At 41.2% G+C, this 20,854-nt stretch overlaps 1 protein-coding gene across 5 annotated transcripts in view; it reads left to right on the top strand.

The window, feature by feature from the left end:
* Nucleotides 1-663: 663 nt before the first annotated feature.
* DLEU7 (deleted in lymphocytic leukemia 7) overlaps nt 664-20,854 on the top strand; it is an 85,400-nt gene continuing 65,209 nt past the window's right edge. For 4 of the 5 annotated variants that reach the window (XM_019650825.1, XM_019650827.1, XM_019650826.1 and 1 more), the window contains exon 1: nt 664-3,224. In XM_019650825.1, coding sequence (XP_019506370.1) covers nt 2,772-3,224 — 453 coding nt within the window. In that variant the 5' untranslated portion in view covers nt 664-2,771. Of the gene's footprint in view, nt 3,225-4,852; nt 4,987-20,854 lie in introns of all 5 variants that reach the window. The other variant, XR_002124907.1, reaches the window with a different exon arrangement.

A 20,854-nucleotide genomic window follows, 5' to 3' on the forward strand; every position in this document is an offset into this window, starting at 1 on the left:
ATAAGCACTCCTGGAGATCTGACACTCCAGCAGATTAATCAACACTGGAGCCATCCTGCCCTAGGACTTGTGATCTGAGATAATAACTTATTCTTATTGATTAAACTATTTTATGTTTTTATGTTAAAAGGGAATTTATCTTTTGAGATGTTTCATCTTTTATCCTACATTTTCTTCTAGCTCCATTGTTTTCTCTTATTTGGTACATTCAGCTGAAATGATATTGTCCTAAATGATATCACCCTTAAATGGTATTGTCATATTGGCTCTAATGGGGTCATGCATTCATTCCTGACCAATCACAATGGGAACGTGGTGTGTGATTGGCCTCAGCCTTAATGCCCCAGGCCACTTCTGCAGAGGGAAGGGTCTATCCCATCTGACTATATGCACCGTGCATGGAGGAGGAATATCTCCTGGAAAATGAGGGTATGGTTTCCATAAAGTAGTGAAATCAATACTGTGAAGCAAAAAAATCATGTGTCCAGTACTTCGTCCTTTTGAATAAGTCTTTTATTACACAGTGGCCTGAAATTGTCAGTATAGTGAGTAGGGAGTTGTAAGTATATATAATATACTTACAGAATATATAACTTGGGAGGTGTTTTAGATCAAAGATAGATCTGCTGTGCTATTGACTATGAATACTTTTCCTCAGTTAGGGGCTCATATCTTCAGCTTTGGAAAAATCAGCTATTTCAAGGTCATGGCAAAAGAAAGGGTGGTCCATGGCCAAGACAGACAAAGTGTTGAGTTGTTGGATAATCCAGTGCTATCTAAAGGATACTGGAAAACTCAGGCAGCTATTTAAGCTACATGTACCATCCCACAGGCCCCATATTTTTCTGGCCCGCTTCTCTCATACCTCTTAACTTCAGTTGGTCTCATGGCTCTCAGAGTCAGCCTGGTAATTAGAACACTGGGGCCTCAGGTCAGGCTGTGTCTAGTGCTTTCAATTCTGTTGTTGGCTGAAATTCCATCTGTCAAGAAGGTTTTGCAGTCAGCCATTCGATAGTAGAAGAGTTAGCCCATGAAACTGGATTTCCTGCATATCTGGAAAGAGGAGCACCCCTGGAGATCTGACATGCTCTGTGAAAATTAGGGGTTAGTTTTTGCTATTCCTGGTTAGTCTTTGCTGAACCTAATGTATTTCAACATTTGAGGATAAAACACACACACACACACACACACACACACACACACACACACAGAAAAAATTTCTCTATAATTTTAACGAACTTAAGTAACTTCATGGCAAGAGAATCTAATCAACATTAAATTATTTACTTCCCTCCAAAGTAATTTCCTCTCTGTCAATGTACAGACATGCATTTTTACTTACTTATAATTAGTGTGAACATACTTGTTTTTGTTTAAGAAAGGTTTTCTTTACCTTGGCATTCAGATTTGTTTTCATAGGCGAAGAAAACACTGAGAAGGAGAAGGAACTGTCACTGGAGAGTTGGGAGGATTATGTGGGGTCATACTATCCCAGAGTTAAAGAAACCTTAAAGGACCCTAAACTCCTCCCCATATTTCCCCTGACCGCCATTCTAGACTAAAAGTTACTGGACCAGCTTTCCCATGCAAGCAAGGGCCTCGCTGGATCTCACCCCACAGCACCAAGGGTAGGCTCTCCCTTCTAAAGAATGAAATCCCATCCTGTGGGTCTGCTAGGGTCCACTTGCCTGTCCTGGGCCTGCACCCTTGTCTCCTGCTTTAGTGGGTTGTTAGGTTATCTAAATGGTGCCCCACACAGGAAGGAAGTGGAAAGGATGCTGTCTGGGACAGTCCTTTATACCCTTCCCTCGAATGTCCTTTCTTTTTAAAAGTGTAATGAATTACAAACCGATGGTTTCCTATCTATCAAAGCATAATTTGCCAGTCCCTTTTCCTAAATCAAGGAAGTAGTGGAGTTAGGTTTAATTAAAACCGACAGCTATTTGTACAGCTGTCCCTGGGTTCATGGCTCGTAAAAGGATTTAGCTTCAAACTTTGCTGCCTAAGTCGTTTGGGAGTTTCACACAAAACCATTTAGGTTCCTTATCTGGGCAGTACCTGGCCCACGCTTCCCCAGTCACTTCAGGAGCAGGCCTCATGGGCTGTGCCCTGATGCTACTTCCTCTGTCAGGGTCTCCTGAGCACATGTGGCACGGGGCAAAGCAGAGAACTGCAGAACTTGGAGATACACAAGTCACCTTTTGTTTGGGGTACTCCAGGCCTTGAAGGCTTTTCCATGAAGTTCCTGAAAATTCCCCTAGGGCTGAGAAAGGCAGGGAGGAGGATCAGGTACAGTCTTCCTCTGTGAGCTTTTCTCAGGTTCTTCACAGTTTCACTCCAGGGTGGGTCTTTTACATGCCCTCTTCCCATCCCCCAGGGCGTGAATGGTCACTGGCAGAATCCTTCAAAGAGATAGGGGCGGGGTAATACCGTGAATCGATGCATCCGCACAAAGCGGCACCTTTTCCTGGCAAAACCCTGGAGGGGTTGAAGAACCAGAGCTCAGCATTTGGCTGATCTTCAAGTGCACACGGAGCAGCGCTTCTAGCAGCCTTGGGTCGGAACAAGAAGCTTCAGACTTGAAGCGAATGCAGGCGCCAGCGGGGGTCACAGACTGCGGGTCAGGGGTGGAACAGGCCCCACAAGGCAAGAGGCAAGGAGACCCAGGAGTTGCGGGTTAGGAAGCGTGACCCTGGCGACCCCAAACGCCCCCGCCTCCCTCGCTTGCTCCTTCATCTGCCTGCGGAGCGCACAGAGCCGCGGCGGAGGCGATGGCCAGCCCCGCGCCCTTAGTTGCCTCCATCAGCCACCAAATGGTGGCTTTGCAAACCCTGCAGCTGCTGCAGCAGGAGTGGGGCTGGGGTGACGGTCCGGGCGCGCCCAGGAGCCCGCAGGACCCGGATCTTGTGTCTGCCGCCTCAGTTTGTCGCTCAGGCCCGTGGCCGGCCCGGCCCGGGCTTGGGCGTGAGGAGGGCGGCGGGGGCAGGGGGTCCTGGAATGAGGGGTCCGGGGCGAGCTCCCCCGAGGTAGAGGTGGTGCGAGGTGCAGAGGGGGGCGCGCAGCTGCTGCCCTTCCCAAGGGGCCGCGGGCCCTGCACCCTGGCCCGGATAGCGATGCGTAGTGCGCTGGCCCGCGTGGTGGACTCGACCTCGGAGCTGGTCAGCGTGGAGCAGACGCTGCTGGGCCCCCTCCAGCAGGAGCGGTCCTTCCCCATCCACCTGAAGGTGAGTCTGGCTCCAGTTTTCCGCCTAGATCGCAGGATGCCCCTGCAAGCCGGGACTGTGAGGGCCTGGATGGAGACGGGGTGGGGCCACAGGATCCCAAGAAAGCTTCCCACAGAGATTCAGCCCCCTGCGGAATGAAGTGGGGAGGTGACACTCCCGGGATTCCCGCACTTGGGGCTGGGAACTCGGGGCGCACCTGGGGCCCAGACTGCGGGAGGAGCACAGACACCCGGAGACCTTGGAAAGGCCTCTGGAACTCCTTCCTCTCACATAAATCAGCTTCCTGCTCCAGCTGAGGGCCCTTCCTACAGGTGCATGGAGGACAGCTCCTCCTACTCCCCCTTCCAAACAAATAACCTTCAGAGCCTTAAATACACATATTAAGTCCACAATTATGTATTATGGGATGTCCTATATATCATGGGATGCCTTTCAAATGATGAAATCACCTACTTTCATTTAAAGTTCTTGCAAACTTATGAATCGCAATTATTTTTGCATAAATACAATTCCCCACAGAGCTCAGGGACCTTACGGAGTCCACCTAAATTCTCATAAAGTGGGGTGAGAGTGGGGTGGGTTGCAGGTGTTGAAGCCTGAATACTAAGGCTAACCTCCTGCTAAGACGCACAGCTCATATTTGTGGGGCACAGTTTCCTCTTAAGGCACCAAACTATGTTGACCAAGTTGGCCAGGAAACAGAGCAGCTGCCTCCCAGGGATTGTGGCAATCTGGTGGTCTAGGTCCCAGTCTTGGGCTTGCCATTAATTAACCTAATTGACTTAAGGTCATAAATCACTTTGGGACCTTTTGGCTTTCCAATTTTGACCTGGAGCATGGCTTCATTCATTCCCCTTGGGAGTCTATCAGAAGGAAATGGGCGAGGGGTGAAGAAAGTTTAGAGCACTCCTCAAGAATTGCTATTTTTGTTCTACAAGCCAAGGTTTTGGGGGAAAAATTTGCTGTATTATATTGCACTATACATTGTAAAAGGCTGATTTAAAATCCAAACATAATAAAGCATATCATGCACCCAAATAAGCATTGTCACTCTACACTAGGGTTTCTCAACCTCCACACTGTTGACATTTTGCACTGTACAATTATTGTGGGGGATTGTCTTATATATTATGGGATGCTTAGCAGCATCCCTGGCCTCTACCCACTAGATGCCAGCAGCACACACACACACACCACCGATTGATACAACCAAATATTGCCAAATGTGTAAGTGGGGGGAGGGGAAACAAGAATGTCTCCCCTAGATGTGAAGTACTTACTACTCCAGTCACCTTAGAGTGTTAAAAAAACAAAGCTGCATTTTACCAATGCTCCTGAGAGTAAGATGCACCTTTTTTGTACTTCTAAGAAATAAAAAATCCTGCCAATTTTAAATTATGACACACCTTCAACTGTAAGATAAAACTTCATTTCAGAGATTTTTGCAATGTGAAAAACTGAATCTTAGAATTGATGAAATAGAAAGTGTTATATGATGTTAGGAACATATGCAGGGCAGAGATAAGTTGGAAAAGGAGAGACTGAGTGATTGGTTTTACCTCAAGTGATACCAGAAGGTTTCTTGGAGGGGGTAACCTTTTTTAACAAAACGAATGTTTGCTTTCTAGGCATTAAAGGGAAAATAACATTTCAGGGGAGTGGTGTGATCCAAGACCCAGAAGGGGTGAAACAGCCTGGGACTGGGGCTGGGGGAACTAAAGTTTGTTCACTACAGCAGAAGGCAAAAAAGGATTCTGGGGAGGTAAGTGGGGTCAAATGGGGAAAGGCCTGTGTGTCATGCTGAGGACCTTAGGTTGTCTTGCAGGCAAAAGATAGCTGTTGGAATGACTGCGGCAAGGTCTGGAGCCTAGACAAATCCCGGGAGACAAGGTTGAGGTGTGGGAATCAGGTCAGAAGATGATTGTCAGAGGGCCTGACCCAGCTTGGTAGCAATGGTGTCCTCTGCTCTGGACTACACAGCATGCCCTTTGAGCTTCATTCAGCTGTCACTTGTACTTGGCAATCCTTTTAAACTTTTCTACTTGACTTTTTGTGCTAAACGTTTTCCACTCTTCTCAAACTTTCTTTATCCAAACCTCAACCCTCTCGCTCATTTTCTGAGAAAATTGAGGCCATCTGACATAAGTATCTTCCTTTCTACCTAAAAAAAAAAAAAAAAAAAATCTCATCTCCACTCATTTTCTTTCTTGTCTCTAATAAAGAAATACTGTTTGGTTTACACTCCCCAAGCCCCCAAGTAAATTTTTTCTCTGAAGCACTGGAACAAGTCTTTCATCTGTCCCCATACCGTTTCCTATTAATTCCCTCCTCTCTTCTTATGTTTTCTGTTATCTCCACTCCGCTGAGTCTCCTCAATCCGTAAACACACTCGAAGCTTCCATCACCTACCCAATCCCTTGAGTCACAGTTCTTTTCTTCCCCATCATGTGCAAACATGCAGACATCTCAGTGTGCTGCTAGCACTTTCTAGAAGTGTCCAGAGTGCTCATCAGGAACAGGGATCTGCAGCTTTTTTTTTTTTTTTACTGCTGGCATCTACTGTTCACCTGCAGGAGAGTAATGAGTTTTAGGGCTCCCGAGAACAGCCAAGTGCTTTCAGGAGGGAGGGAAGCAGAGAGGGCTTCCTCTGGATGATTTGCCTCCTGGCCAGTATCTCAGTATTTTGCTTGGTGTGCTGTTTGGAGAAAAGGTATTATCTCCTTTTGGTTTGTAGAGTAATGATTACAAAGCACTCGGACATCAGGATGCAGCAGTCTTTCTAGGGGGCTGGTTATACAGTCTTGGCTTCAATAATACCAGTGTTAACTCAAACAATTTGGAAGAATGTTTTCTATATCTTTTTAATTAAAAACATGCAGGTTGATTTTACACACCAGAATGGTTTTCAGTGGTTTCAGGAGGATTTGTGCTAATAGAAATAATGCCTGTGTATCACCTGGAGCTGTGTGGAACTTCTCCAACCTCAGGTCTCTTCTCTAATGTTACTTGCAACAGAAAGGACGAGGACTTACTTGAACTAAAGCCACAGCCCAGATGACAGACATTAGGGACCCTGAAGTGGAGACAGCACAGCACAGTGATCAGACTCCACAGAGCATTTCAAACTTACTCTGCTACTTCCTGCTGTAGGCCCTTGGGCAAATAGCCTTTCTGTGCCTCAGGCTCCTCAGCTGGAAAATGGGTATCTAACTGTATAATGATATCTAACCTTATAGGGTTATTGAGAGAATGCATATAAAGTCTTAGCTAGTGGTTTCCCATGGTAAGTCTCAATACAGTTGAGCTTTTAAAATTATTACTATTAACAGGTTGATGCCTCATGAATTCTTTTTTTTTTTTTAATTGAGGAACAGTGTGTTTTTCCAGGACCATCAGCTCCAAGTCAAGCAATTGTTTCAATCTAGTTGTGGAGGGCACATCTCAATGGCCCATGTGCGGATCCAACTGGCAACCTTGGTGTTTTGAGCACTGTGCTCTAACCAACTAAGCTAACCGGCCGCCCCCATGAATTCTTTTTTTAAAATAATTTTTAATTTTTAAACTACAGTTGACATACGACATTATATAAGTTTCAAGTGTACAACATAGTAATTAGACATTTATTTAACTTATGAAGTGATCACCCCAATAAGCCTAGTACCCATCTGACACCATACATAGTTATTACTATATTATTGACTATATTCCTTATGCTATAATTTATATACACATAACTATTTTGTTTTGTTATTTATAATCATATATTTTTAAATTTTGTGTTTTTCCTATATGAATTTTTAAAAAGATTTTTATTAAAATATATCTAACATACAATATTATATTAGTTTTGAGTGTACACAATAGTTATTCAACATTTATATACCTAAAGAAGTGATCACCATGATAAGCCCAGCAACCATCTGACATCATACCATGCTATAACAATATTACTGACTATATTCCTTATGCTGTACATTACATTCCAATTAGTAATTTTTTTTATACCTGGAAATTTGAACCTCTTATTTCCCTTCACCTTCCCCCACTTTTAAATTTATCAATTACAATTGACAGTCAATATTAGTTTATATTAATTTCAGTTGTACAGTATAGTGGTTAGAAATTTATATAATTTAAGAAGTGATCCCCCTAACTAGTCTAGTACCCATCTGGCACTATACATACTTATTACCATTTTATTGACTATATTCCTTATGCTTTACATTCCCACGACTGTTTTGTAACTACCAATTTGTACATCGTAATGCCTTCACCTTTTTTACCCTACCCCTCAACAACACCCCCATCTATCACCCCAATAAATCTGGTACCCATCTGACACTATACATAGTAATTAGAATATTATTGACTATGTTCCTTATACTATACCCTACATCCCCATGACTACTTTGTAACAACCACTTTGTACTTCTTAATCCCTACCTGTTTTTCACCCATCCCCAAACCCCTATCTGGCAACCATCAAAATGTTCTCTCTATCTATGAGTTTGTTTCTGTTTTGTTTGTTATTTTGTTCTTTAGATTCCACATGTAAGTGAAATCACACTGCATCTGTCTTTTGCTGTCTGACAACCTTCAATACCCTCCAGGTCCATCTATGGACCATCATCTATGGTCCATGGCCACTGATGGCAAGAACCATTCCCTTCCCAGGCTGAGCAGTATTGCATTGTATATACGAGGTCTGACAAGTCTGCAAACTTGCTACCATTCCCTTACATTGGCAGCACTGTACAAACAGCTTAGTAAGGTTTCATAACCTTGGTATATCAGTGTCTCACAGCTGTGTTCATGTCAACATGTGACTGTTTCTTGCTGAGTGGCATTCATTATTGTAGTTGCGTGTTTTTGTGTGCCGTCACGAAAATGTCTGAGCTTGAATTAAAGCAACAAACAAACATTAAATTTCTTGTTAAACTTGGCAAGAGTGGAAGAGAAATCAGGGACCTGTTAGTCCAATTTTGTGGGGATAATGCCATGAAGAAAATGGCAGTGTACAAATGGATTAACCATTTTTCTGAGGGGAGAGAAAGCATCACTGATGAAGAGAGATAAGGATGGCCAGTAATGAGCAGAACTGATGAAAACATTGCAAAAATTCATCAAATTGTGCATCAAAATCATCAGCTGACTCTGAGAAGCATAACAGACCAAATAGCTATCAATAGAGAAACAGGAAAATCTTAACTGAAGATCTTGTCATGAGAAAGGTGTGTGCAAAAATGGTCCTGAAGGAGCTCACCAATGAACAAAAGCAAAGGAGAGTTGAAGTTGGCCAAGAACTTTTGGAGAGGCAAGATGATGTTTTGGGCCATGTTATCACTGGTGATGAAATATGAGTGTACCAATACGACCCTGAAATAAAGTGTCAAAGTGCACAATTGAAGTCAGCCAATTTTCCATGACCAAAAAAGTCCCAACAGTCCAAATCAAGAGCCAAAATGATGTTGCTAACATTTTTTGATATCAGAGGGGTTATTCATTATGAGTTTGTACCAACTGGAGAAACAGTTAACCAAGTTTACTATCTGGAAGTGCTGAAAAGGCTATGTGAAAAAGTTAGATGGAAATGACCTGAACTTTTTGCCAACAATTCATGGCTCTTGCATCACAACAATGCACCAGCTCACACAGCACTGTCTGTGAGGAATTTTTAGCCAGTAAACAAATAACTATTGGAACACTCTCCTGACTCACCTGATTTTGCCCCCAGTGACTTCTTTCTTTACCCAAAGATAAAGGAAATATTGAAAGGAAGACATTTTGATGACATTCAGGACATCAAGGGTAATATGATGACAACTCTGATGGCCATTCCAGAAAAAGTTCCAATATTGCTTTGAAGGTTGGACTAGATGCTGGCATCAGTGCATAGTTTCCCATGGGGAGTACTTCGAAGGTGACCATAGTGATATTCAACAATGAAGTATGTAGCACTTTTTCTAGGATGAGTTCATGAGCTTAATTGTGAGAGCTTGTATATACCAACTCTACTTTATCCATTCATCCATTGGAGGACACCCAGGCTGCTTTCACACCTTGACCATTATATATAATGCAATGAACATATGGATGCACACATTCTCTTGAAGTAGCATTTTGGGTTTCTTTGGATTAATACCCAGTAGTGGGATTACTGGGTCCTTCTGTGTCATTTGCTATAACCTTTGTTTTAAAGCCTATTTTATCTGGTATAAGTATTGCTACTCCAGATTTTTGTTTGTTTATTTTCATTTGCATGAACTATCTTTTTCCATTCCTTTACTTTCAGTCTGTGTGTCTTTTGAACTGAAATGAGTCTCTTGTGGACAGCATATGTAAGGGTCTTGTTTTCCCATCCATTCAGCCCTCCTATGTCTTTTGAGTGGAGCATTTAATACATTTACATTTAAAATAATTGTTCCTAAACTCGTAGTTATTGCCATTTTATTATTCATATATATATATATATATATATATATATATATATATATTTTTTTTTTTCATCTTAAAGAAGTCCCTCTAAGATTTTTTGTAATTCTGGTTTTGTGTTGGTAAACTCTGTTAGCTTTTTCTTGTTGGGAAGCTCTTTACCTGTCCTTCGATTCTCAATGATTCAATGATGGTTTTGCTGGGTGGAGTAATCTTGATTGTAGGTCCTTGCTTTTCATCACTTTGAATCTTTCCTGACAATCCCTTCTAGCCTGCAAAGTTTCTGTTGAGAAATCAGCTGATAGTCTTCTGGAAGCTCCCTTGTAGGTAACTAACTTCTCTCGTTCTTCTTTTAAGAGTCTCTCTTTAACCTTTGACATTTTAATTATGATGAGTCTTGGTGTGAGCCTCTTTGGGTTCATCTTGTTTGGGACTCTCTCTGTGCTTCCTGAGCTTGTGTATTTATTTCCTTTGCAGGTTAAAGAAGTCATTATTTCTAAATAGCTGATTCAATTCTCTGCTTCCTCTAAATTACTGTTGGTTCCCTCTAATATATTCTTTATTTCAGTTATTCTTTATTTCTGACTGGTTCTTTTTTATGTTTTCTATCTCCATTTTTATGTTTTGTATCTCTTTGTTGAAATTCTCCCTGAGATCACTGAGCATCCTTATAACCAGTATTTTGAACTCTGAATCTGGTAGATTGCTTTTCTCCATTTTGTTTAGAAGATTTGTTCTGTTCCTTTATTTGGGACATGTTTGTTTGTCTCCACATTTTGGCTGTCTCCCTGTGTTTGTTTCTATGTAGGTAGGGCTGCTATGTCTTCCAGTCTTAATAGAGCAGTAGGTGTGCTATGGGGCTCAGTGGCACAGTCTTCCTGGTCACCTGACCCAGATACTCCAGGTGTGCCCATTGTATGGGTTGTGTGTGCCCTCCTGTTGTAGTTGAGCCTTGGTTGCTGTTTGCATGTCAGTGGAAAATAATGACCCTCGGGCTAATTGGTTGTGAGGACTGGCCATGACTACAGTGGAGGAGCTGTTGTGCAAGGGCTGACCCTACAGAGCAGGATTTGCTTTAGCAGGGTTTTAGTGCCTGCCAAGTGTGTCCTGTGGGTGTGTCACCCCTGAAGGTGGCTGGGTGATCCTCCGGCTTGGTCTGAAGCTGGCCACCTGGAAGGCCAGCCCGGAGGCCTCCTGGGAGGGACCCCACCTCAGGCCAAATTCAGCTGCAGCCTGTGTCCTGACCAGGGCTACGTGGCATGAGACACAGAGCAACCTGCAGATGGCCGCTGCTCAAGTTGGGCTTGAAGGTGCCTCAAGAAGCCAAACCGCAAACCAAGGCTGGCTGTCACTAGTACTGGGCTTAGGGCTGTTCAGCCAAATGTACAGGACATGCTGAAGCCAGATGCTGCTTGTTTGGGTTTTCGTGAGCCTTTGAGAGATTTTAGAAAAGTCTGCAGCATGAGCCAAGACAAGCTGTTTATATGGAAAAGCCACTGGAAGTGGCTTGGGTGGGCCCGGAAGTTGGGTGGGGAGTGTGTCAGGAAATCACCAGGGCAAACAAACTGTGTTAGCCAGGTTGATGGAGACGAGGATGTGGCGGCCATCTGCATCTGCATGCTGAGAGGGAGGGGGGTAGGACTCAATGTAGAAACAATGACTTCTGCCATCTCCTCTGTCAGGGAGAAAGCTGCCCTTTCAGTCCATGCCTGAAGCCAGGCAATTCAGTTCCTCCCTGTATGCCCCTTTTGAGCTGCTGCCCCAGTGCTGAGACTCAGAGTGAGTGAGTCTGTCAGCGAGTAAGTCTGTGCCTAGTCCCTTTAAGAGGAGCACCTGGGACTACAGCTGCCCTAGTCTCACTCAGCCACAATCTCTGATGGTTTTCATAATCAGAAGTTATGAGTACTTCTCTTTCTGGCATTGGACCCCTGAGCTGGGGAGCCTGGTGTGAGGCCAGGACCCCTCACTCCTCTGAGGGGACCTCCAGAGCTGAGACATCCCTCCTAATTTTTAAAGGTCACCCATGGGTTTGGGTCTAGCCCATTATGTGTCTCCACCCCTCCTGCAAGCCTCCAGGTGCCTTCTTCTGTATGTCCTTAATTGTAGGGCTTCAGTTCAGCTAGATGTCACGTGATGTTGGTCATTCTGTAGTTTAGTTGTAATTTTGATATGGTCATGAGAGGAGGTAAGCACAGCATTTTCTTACTCTGCCATCTTGACCCCATCTTCCTCATGAATTTTTATTAACTATTATTATGAATTCCATTCTTGATATTGATGGATCTGACCTATGAACACTTATTTACTTTTCTGAGACTATTGACAAAACAGAGTTAGGATGACCCAAAGACTTCCAGTAAACCTCCACTATCTAGAGATCAGCTTTAGCCTATGCCTGATGGCTTAGATATGTCACCATTAAGTGACGCATCAGTCAAACCACTGAGGATTAAAAAAGTGAAAATTTTAGGAGTGAAGGCAGAGAAACGCTCACCATAATAATAATGGGTATTTTTATAGTATTGTACTCTTTTCTTAATATTCCTTTTGAACATTTAGAGGTTATCAAATACACACACACACACACACACACACACACACACACACACACACACACCATGAAATGAATTTCTTCATGGTGGATAAAAAGTGCTTAACAGTACTGAGTCTTGTTAAATTTAGTGGAGAGAATGGAGTTAACCAGCTTGATAAACATTTATTATAAGACAAAACTAAGAGGAATGTAGGACTTTGCTGAAAATCCCACTGCTGGGAAGTGATGGCCCATGGTTGAAAAATGGTTTTATGTGACTCTCTCTGCCAAATTACACTGTTAGCTCATAGGGATGTTATGAACATCACATTGAAGTAAAGTATGTGGGAGTGCACAGTTGACAGGACACAGTCACATAGGCTGTGCCCTGCACATCACTTGGGATGTGACAGTCACATTATAGATTTGGTATCTCAGTCTGCTCAGGCTGCCATAACAAAATACCATAGACTTAAACCACAGGCATTTATTTTGTCACAGTTCTGCAGGCTGGGAAGTCCAAGATCAAGGTTGTAGAAATTTGGTTTTTGGTGAGGGCTCTCTTCCTGGCTTGTAGATAGTCACTTTCTCACTGTGTTCTCACATGGCCTTTCCTGTGTGCATGTGGAGAGAGAGATCTCAGATGTCTCTTCCTCTTATCAGGACACAAAACCTAATGGATCAGGACCCTGCTCTTATGACCTCATTTAACCTTAATTACCTCCCTAAAGGCCCTATCTCCAAATACAGTCACATAGAGGTTAGGTTTTCAACATGTGAAATTTTTTTTTTTGCGGGGGAGAACACAATTCAATCCATAACACTGTATAATTTGTGTTCCTCCTTACATGATGGCCACTGTACAGAGTGACAAAAAGCACCAGGTGAATGTAGGAAACAATGATCAAACTGGTAATACTAGCAAGGATGCTTTAGACACTTGCTACCCAAAGGGAGCATAAAAATATGCTGGATGCCAGAAGAAAGCCAGGCTAGAATTTTGAAAACTGTCGAAAAGGACCAATTCGCATAGAGACCATTAACCAGCCAATTATGAAGTCACTAATTGAGTTTTGTCTGTCTTCCTTTGAGAGGTAAAAACATTTATAGTTGCCAAGAGTTCTGTTCTGAAGCAAGTTTCATGGAAACTATGGCTGATGCCAACTTTTGGAAGCAGAACTTTCCTGCCATTGCAGATTAAACTTGCCTGTGAGCTCACCCGTTTCAATTAGCTAATTCTGGTACCAATTATTCCATCACGTTTGCTAGTCCTCACTGTTTTTTTTTCATTCTACAGAGCAAGAGCAGCAGTTATAAAACTGTTGGCTTTGGTTGCACAGTCATTGTAATGCTCTTTGCAAACTGCAGGTGTGAATATTGGGTTATTCAGAGGAAGACATTGATGATGAATGCTTTTTCCCCCATTAACACTAGTTAGTGATGCCAAACAAACAAACAAAAACAAACAAACAAAAAACATTAGTTAGAAGGCAAATTTGGGAATTGTGCCTTCAAAAATAACTCAGATACTATTGAAGAAAAAAATACTCGTGGTTATATGATTAGTAGTCATAGCCAGGGGGTTGTTGTTGCCTTGAGACAAAATTGTGCTTATATGTTGGAAAAAGGCCCAGTGACTGCTTTAGAAGTAGCTTCATTATAGCTTTTAATTTCTTATAAGTGAGTGACATGAGAATCAGGGTATATAAGCTTTCTGAAATGAAAATTTTGCAAAAGATGTTGCAAGAAGGCTCTAAAAACAAAACTACTTATGTTTGACATCGTGGTGGATATGCTGCCGTGCTCTGTTTTACATGTTTTGGGTTTGCCTTGTAAGCATACCTGAATCAAGTGCTTGTATCCATCACAAAGTGCTTTTCACGGACTTTTCTAATGAAAATGGTGAAGTGCCCAAAGCAATGCATAAGGAACCTTCGTTACTTGTGAGCGTTTACATGGGGTACAGCACAAGTAAAAATGTTTAATTTCCTGTGGACGATAGACTTTTTATGGTGAATGGCAGATATTTTGGTTCTTCATTGGGTGTTTTATGAATGCACAGTTGCGTATCTATTTGAGATTGATCTGGGTTTCAGGCAACTGGTGACTGCTCTGGGCCTTGTGAATTTGTAGTTCAAAGCCAGATGTTGATGAAACAAGTGAAGCTGAGGCAATTTGTAGCACACTGTTCCTAATAGCATGGTTTTCACAACATCCCACTAAATAGAGAAACGACATTCTTGTTTTCTGTACGCATCCAGTGTGGAGGATTGTAAGGGGTTTTGGGAGAGGATTTGTGTTATTTTGTGGGGCCCAGCACTGGGTAGCTTTAGTGGACAGTGGTCTGCTGGCCAGGCTGAAGTTCATTAAGGCCAGACCCCATCACAGATAGCTGGGGAAAAGCGCTTTCTTCCTTTAATACTCTCTGTAGGAGGCATTCAGGGTGAGCCAGAGGGGAACATGTGAGGAAAAACAAGCTTGTGGAAGCCATTGTAAGAGAATATAGCTCAGGATGTTTAAAAAGAACCAACGTGTTTTAAATCTAGTGGTTAAGGAATACGAACTGATTTATGGTTTATGTAGATCTACAAGTGATTTTGAAGGTGACGTAATAGGAAAAAAGCAAAAATCTTCCTGGTGGATTGTTTAAAAGTTACCTGCATTTTAGAGCCTATAAAGTCACATTGTATTTTGAATTTATTATCCATTGGTGTTGGTTTCAGAGAGCAAGCTTTGAAAATGACTCCTGCTGCCAGATCCTTTTTGCCATTAAGCCTTCAGTTTTGATGGGAGTGTTTATTTTCAGTGAGAGGCTAAAAAGGGCTTAACTTTTCTTTCCTTTTTGGATTTTGCAGGTGCATTTTCAGTTGCTCAGGGATTCCAGATGTGCGCATTCCTAATAAACACAATGCAGAAAAGTACAAATGTGGTTTTTCTAAGAGACCTCCCTTACACCAAGTAGGAGAGAACAGAGCAGAGGACAGGAGCGCTCCAGCTAGGTCTCTGATTAGCGGGGAGTTGGCTTTCCATGGGGCACAGAAGGTTCCATGCCTTGAATATCTTCCAGATGGCCAAGCCCTCTCAATTATGCTGCAGGAAAGAAGGATAGGCCAACAGGCCAATCTTCAGTTTGGATCTGACCAAGGCCAATTTGAGCTTCATAACACTCAGAACACTTAGTTAACCTTAAAAAAAAATAAAAATACTGCGAATGTGGCCAAAAAAGAAACATGCAACAATTCATTTGTAGACATTTTTGTCCCATCCCCAAAGCTAGTTTGGTGCCTCCCCTGCTTGCTGCCATGGTGTCCCTGTTCATCCCATCGTGGCATCTACAGGTCTCTCATTCCTGTTTGCCAATTTGTTTCCCTCACTGGACGGTGAGCTCTGCTCTCTGAGTCATCACCACTTCACAGGGCCCAGTTTCTGATTTGGGGCCGGTCTTTGAAGAACATTTGTGTTTTGACAGGGAGGTTAATTCCAGCTCTATTCCAGCTCTGTCACTCATTTGTTCTGTGATTTAGGTGCATCGCTTAATCTCTCCAAGCCACGTTTCTTTTCATCTCTAATTTGGGGACTCTTGTGAGCATGGAGTCAAACAAGGTGCATAAGGAGCCTTGTTTAGAGCCTGGCGCCCTCTTGGTTTCTTAGACCCATATGCCAGACCAGTGTTCTTAAAACGCTGCTTTGCTGTGTTACTTCCATGCTTGGAAGTCTCCAGGGAATTTACTGTGGCACTGATGGCTTTCCACACCGGCTTACATCCTGATTCAAAACACAGAGCTCTGTTCTTTTCAGACTGGTCTCCTCCCAGTCCCAGCCCCTACTTCACTTCAGGCTTTGCTTGTGTTATTTATTCTAATTGCAGGGCCCGTCTCTTTTCCTTTTGAGTCGAATACTGCTTTCTCTAACACCACCTATCTTTTAGTGTCTATACAGTCCTCCCCACCTACCATTTCTCTGATGCCTCATCCAAAACTCCACGTCCTTCTTCGAAGGTCAGCAGCACTCTGATGGCCTCAACTGTGTTCTTATTTCCAAAAATTTTTATTGTGGTAAAAAAAAAACATAACAAAATTTATCATTTTAAGTGTATAGTTAGTTCACTAGTGTCAAGTATATTAACATTGTTGTGAAAGCAATCTTCATTTTTTTCATCTTCCAAATCTGAAACTGTATGTTTTAAACAACAACTCCCCATTTCCCTCTATCCCCAGTCCCCGTCAACCATCATTCTACTTTCTGTTTCTATGAATTTGACTACTCTAGGTATCACATCTAAGTGGAAATCATATAGTATTTGTCTTTTTGTGTCTGGTTTATTTCATTTAGCATAATGTCCTGAAGGTTCATTCATGTTGTAGCATGTGTGAGGATTTCCTTCCTTTTTAGGGCTGAGTAGTATTCCATTCTATGTACAGGCAACATTTTGTTTATCCATTCATCTGCCAGTGGGCACTTGAGCTGCTTCCACCTCTTAGCTATTGTGAATAGTGCTGCTGTGAACACGGGTTTGCAAATATCCCTTAGAGATCCTGCTTTCAAGTCTCTTTGATATATACACAGAAGTGGGATGGTTGAATCCTATGGTAACTTCATTTTTATTTTTTATTTTTTTTGAGGAAATTCTATACTGCTTTCTGTAGTGGCTGCATGATTTTACATTGCCAAGTGCCCAAGGCTTCCAATCTTTCCACATTCTTGCCAACATTTATTTTCAGTTTTTTTTTATAGTAGCCATCCTAATGTGTATGAGGTGAGCTCAACCCCTCTTTTTGAGCTTTAATCTTATTCTCTGTGACATCACTACTGAACAGTTTAAATAGTTTCATCTCACCAATTAGATTCCAAGTTTCTGTAGAACATATATATTTTTTCTTTCCTTCCTTCCCTTCTTGTCCCTCTTACTGACCTCCCTTTTAGCAGAGTACTTTACTCATAATCTCAGTGCTTTATAAATACAGAGTTTGCACATCCATGAGCTAATTTGACCTTCTCAACCTCTCCATGTGATAGCTATTATTGTTTCCATTTTACAGATAAGAAAGCTGAATATTCCATAGATAAAATGTCATGTCCACAGATGGCCTATGAAGGGAGCAGAACCAGGGCTCTGATGGCAAGGCCAGTGCCCATGAAAGAATGATCTCTGTGTCCAGGGGTCTCTGTAGCTGTCTGGGGGCTGCCTGTCATAACATCTATAAAATCCCTTTTGCCATGTAGGATAACGTACCTACCTGTTCTGGGGATTAGGATGTGGACATTTTTGGGAAGCTATTATTCTGTGTATCGTAGGGCAGATTTCAGCTAAACAATGGGAAGAAATGGTCCAAAAACTAGAGCCATGGGTTGCCTTTTAAGCACATGAATTTCTCTAGTGTGACCGTGAAAATTTTGGACCAACACACATCAGCCATGGTATAAAAGGGATTGACACATAGAACGAGCTATGTCTGAACATTGTGCAGGGCTTAGATTATGAGTCTAGAAATGTCTGTTCTTCTATAGGATTGGGTTTTTGTGTTTTTACCATAGCCCTCATCACACGTCACTGGACATTTGGATATATGCTCTATGTGTCTCATTCCCTTTACTAGGTTATGAACTCTTTAGAGACTAGGTACCATATCTTATTGTCTTTTATCTAGTGTAATCAGTAAGGGTAGTGGAGACTTGTTACATGTTTGAAATATATTTAACGGGTTCATTAACTGAATTCAGCAGTCTGAGGCTATTATCCCACTAAATTAGTTGAGTCACTATCTCACTTCAAAATGTAAATGCTGGCCATCAATTTGAACCACTGTAGCGATCAATACATTTCTTATCCAAAGTCTGAAATTACATAAGACTTCAGCGTTTCCAAAACCTGCTTTTAGATTGCTCAGCCGGTGTTTTAATTCTGGCAAAGCTCTCAAAGCCCCGTGTAGGATATTACATCATTTCTGGAAGCATCTGGGACTTGCTAAATGAAAGCTACAGAGAGGATATGCTCTGTCATTGAATGGAAACCATGTAAGCAAAATCATCACCAATACTGATCATGTGAATTTCTACCCAAAGCTCATGAGCCATTGAATATGCTGTTGCCTCCGCACTGCGATTTGTGGCCCCACCTTACACAGCAGAATCAATAGAGGTTTGGTTGGAGGCCATGGTGATTGGATTCATAGTTGGCCTTCAGACCTTCCAGAAAGGAAGAGAAGCAACCACCTGTTTTATTTTTCCCTTCCCTGGCTTAAGAGCCCCGTGGAAACATATTCCTATTAATTTGTTTTCTTTGACCGTTAATATATTTGAAAAAGGATCAAAGGAAATATTGTACTAAAATAGTAAAATAAAGAGACTTTGCAAAGCTTGCCAGAGATCTGAAGTTTATCCACCCTATCAGGGACCAGTACAACCCAGCAGTGGAATTATTATATGTATAGTTTCCCCAAACAATGCCTTCTTTGATTCTTCACAGTAAATGTGAAATTGACTTTAGATTTTAGGCCCACAAATATATTTTTAAAAGCATTTTAATCTTTTTTGGGTGCTGAATGCCTTTGCAGACTGGCTGCTAGGCACACGTCAGCACACATTTCAGTGGCTCCTTCTATTTAAAATTTTCCTTTGCATGTTGTCTTTCATCCTTCCACTTGGTACTTAGAGTTGTATTGATTCTATAAAGCAAGTGGATAAATTCCCTTGGTGTGGATCTATGAGAAGTAGTCCAGAGTCACACCCCACCCCCAACTTTCCCATTCCCAAGCAACATGCTCCAGCAATATAGGCTGCCCCATAAACTATGAGCAAGATTATCTAAGTAGCCCCTTGATACCTTCTGAGCAAAAATGAGCAGCACACAAAGGCAGGGAAGCAAGAATGCTTTAAAGAGAAATGAAAAACCAAGAAGCATGGTAGCCTGTGAGTCCTTGGCTAAAAGACTGCAGCATGTTTATCTTTTCATACCAGCACCTAACTCATGCTGGGGTCCCACTGCCATTGTTTGCTGAATTGAATCAATGGATGTTTGTTTTGTTTCTTGGAAGAAGTTCTGTAATAAACACTTTGCTGGAAACCTAGGTTTTTCTTATTCAAGTGACAGAGTTTTTATTAGGGAGTAGAATAGCTTTTTTTTTCTTTTACAGAATTAGGAAGAAAACTCTAGTTCTTCATCAAAGTTTGGTTCATAGTTCCTCCTTTCGTTTTATTTTGGATTGCCCATTTTTCTATTCCTAAATTATTGAGTTAAATTCTTAACCCATGGTTTTTCAATGATTATTCTTTACTTATGTAAACATTTAAGCCTATTCATTTCTCATTGTCACTATATCCCACAAATGTGTGATATAGTATTTCCATAATTGTTCAGTATAAAGTATTTTAAAATTTCCATTTTTTTTCACTGACCCATGAATTATTTACAAGTGGATTTTTAAGTCATACAAGTACATGTTTTGGGCAGGTTATCTATGTTGATTTTTCATTTATTTACATTGTGATTTGTATGATATAGACTTTGATAGTTATTAAGATTTGCTTTGTGCATATTATATAGTCAGCTTTTATAAATATCCCATTTCTTTGAGAATGTATTTGCTTATCGCTATTGACCAAGATTGTGATTAGAGTGTTAATCTTTTCTCTCCAGGCTGATTGTTTTGTTGTTTGATTTATCAGTTTCTGAGAAAATTGGGTTAAAATGTCTTTATGTTTGTGGATTGAATATAAGTTGAGGTTATCATATTAGGCACACACAACTACAAAATTGTTATATCTTCTTGGTGAAATAGCTCTTTTTATTAATTGTAGTTTATTTTATCCCCAGTAATGATTTTTCTGACTTTATTTTTACTTATCTTTGCTTGACATATATGTTAGCATCCATTTACTTTCAGTAGTTAGGTATTTTTAGTTTTAAATGTGTTGTTTTTAAATGACATAGAGATGTTTAAAATCCAATCTGGTAACTGCTATATTTCAACAAGTGTCTTATTGGTGCTTTCTATTTACCTTGGTTTATGTTTGCATATTTCTTCATTTTTTACCTTTTATAGATAAGATCAACAAAGTTGTAATATGTATACCTTTCTCCCTGCTGATTTTGAAGTTTTATGCATTATTTCTCTAATGATAACCCTTACATTTCTCAAGTGCATACTTAACAAGTCTGAAATTGATCAATTTTGACAACTTTCTCTCGAGTACATGCAATGCCTTAGAATATCTCTCCATCCTACGTGTTACTTCTGTTCAGCATTTTAGAACCATCTTGCTTTTGTAAGCCCCAACTTAGTTGTTATAATTTTTATTTTGAACAATTAATTATTTAGATTTATACCGTATTTTTTAGTTTCTTTGTTCACTGTTGCTTCTTGCATCTCATTCTTTCTGCACTGAATTTCCTTTCTGAATTATATCTTTGTCTTTTTGAATGAAAGTATATATATTTTGCCTTTATAGTTTACTTAGTTTTTTTAATTAAAATTTATTGGGGTGACAATGGTCAACAAAACTACATAGGTTTCAAATGTACACTTCTATAGTACATCGTCTATATATATTGCATTATGTGTCCAACACCCAGAGTCAGTTTTTCTTCCATCACGATATATTTGATCCCCTTTACCTTCTTCTACCATACCCCCTAGAATTAAAAAATTTTAGGTTGACTGTTGTT

Source organism: Hipposideros armiger, unplaced genomic scaffold, assembly GCF_001890085.2.
Source record: "Hipposideros armiger isolate ML-2016 unplaced genomic scaffold, ASM189008v1 scaffold_148, whole genome shotgun sequence".
In the NCBI taxonomy this organism is placed as follows: domain Eukaryota; kingdom Metazoa; phylum Chordata; class Mammalia; order Chiroptera; family Hipposideridae; genus Hipposideros; species Hipposideros armiger.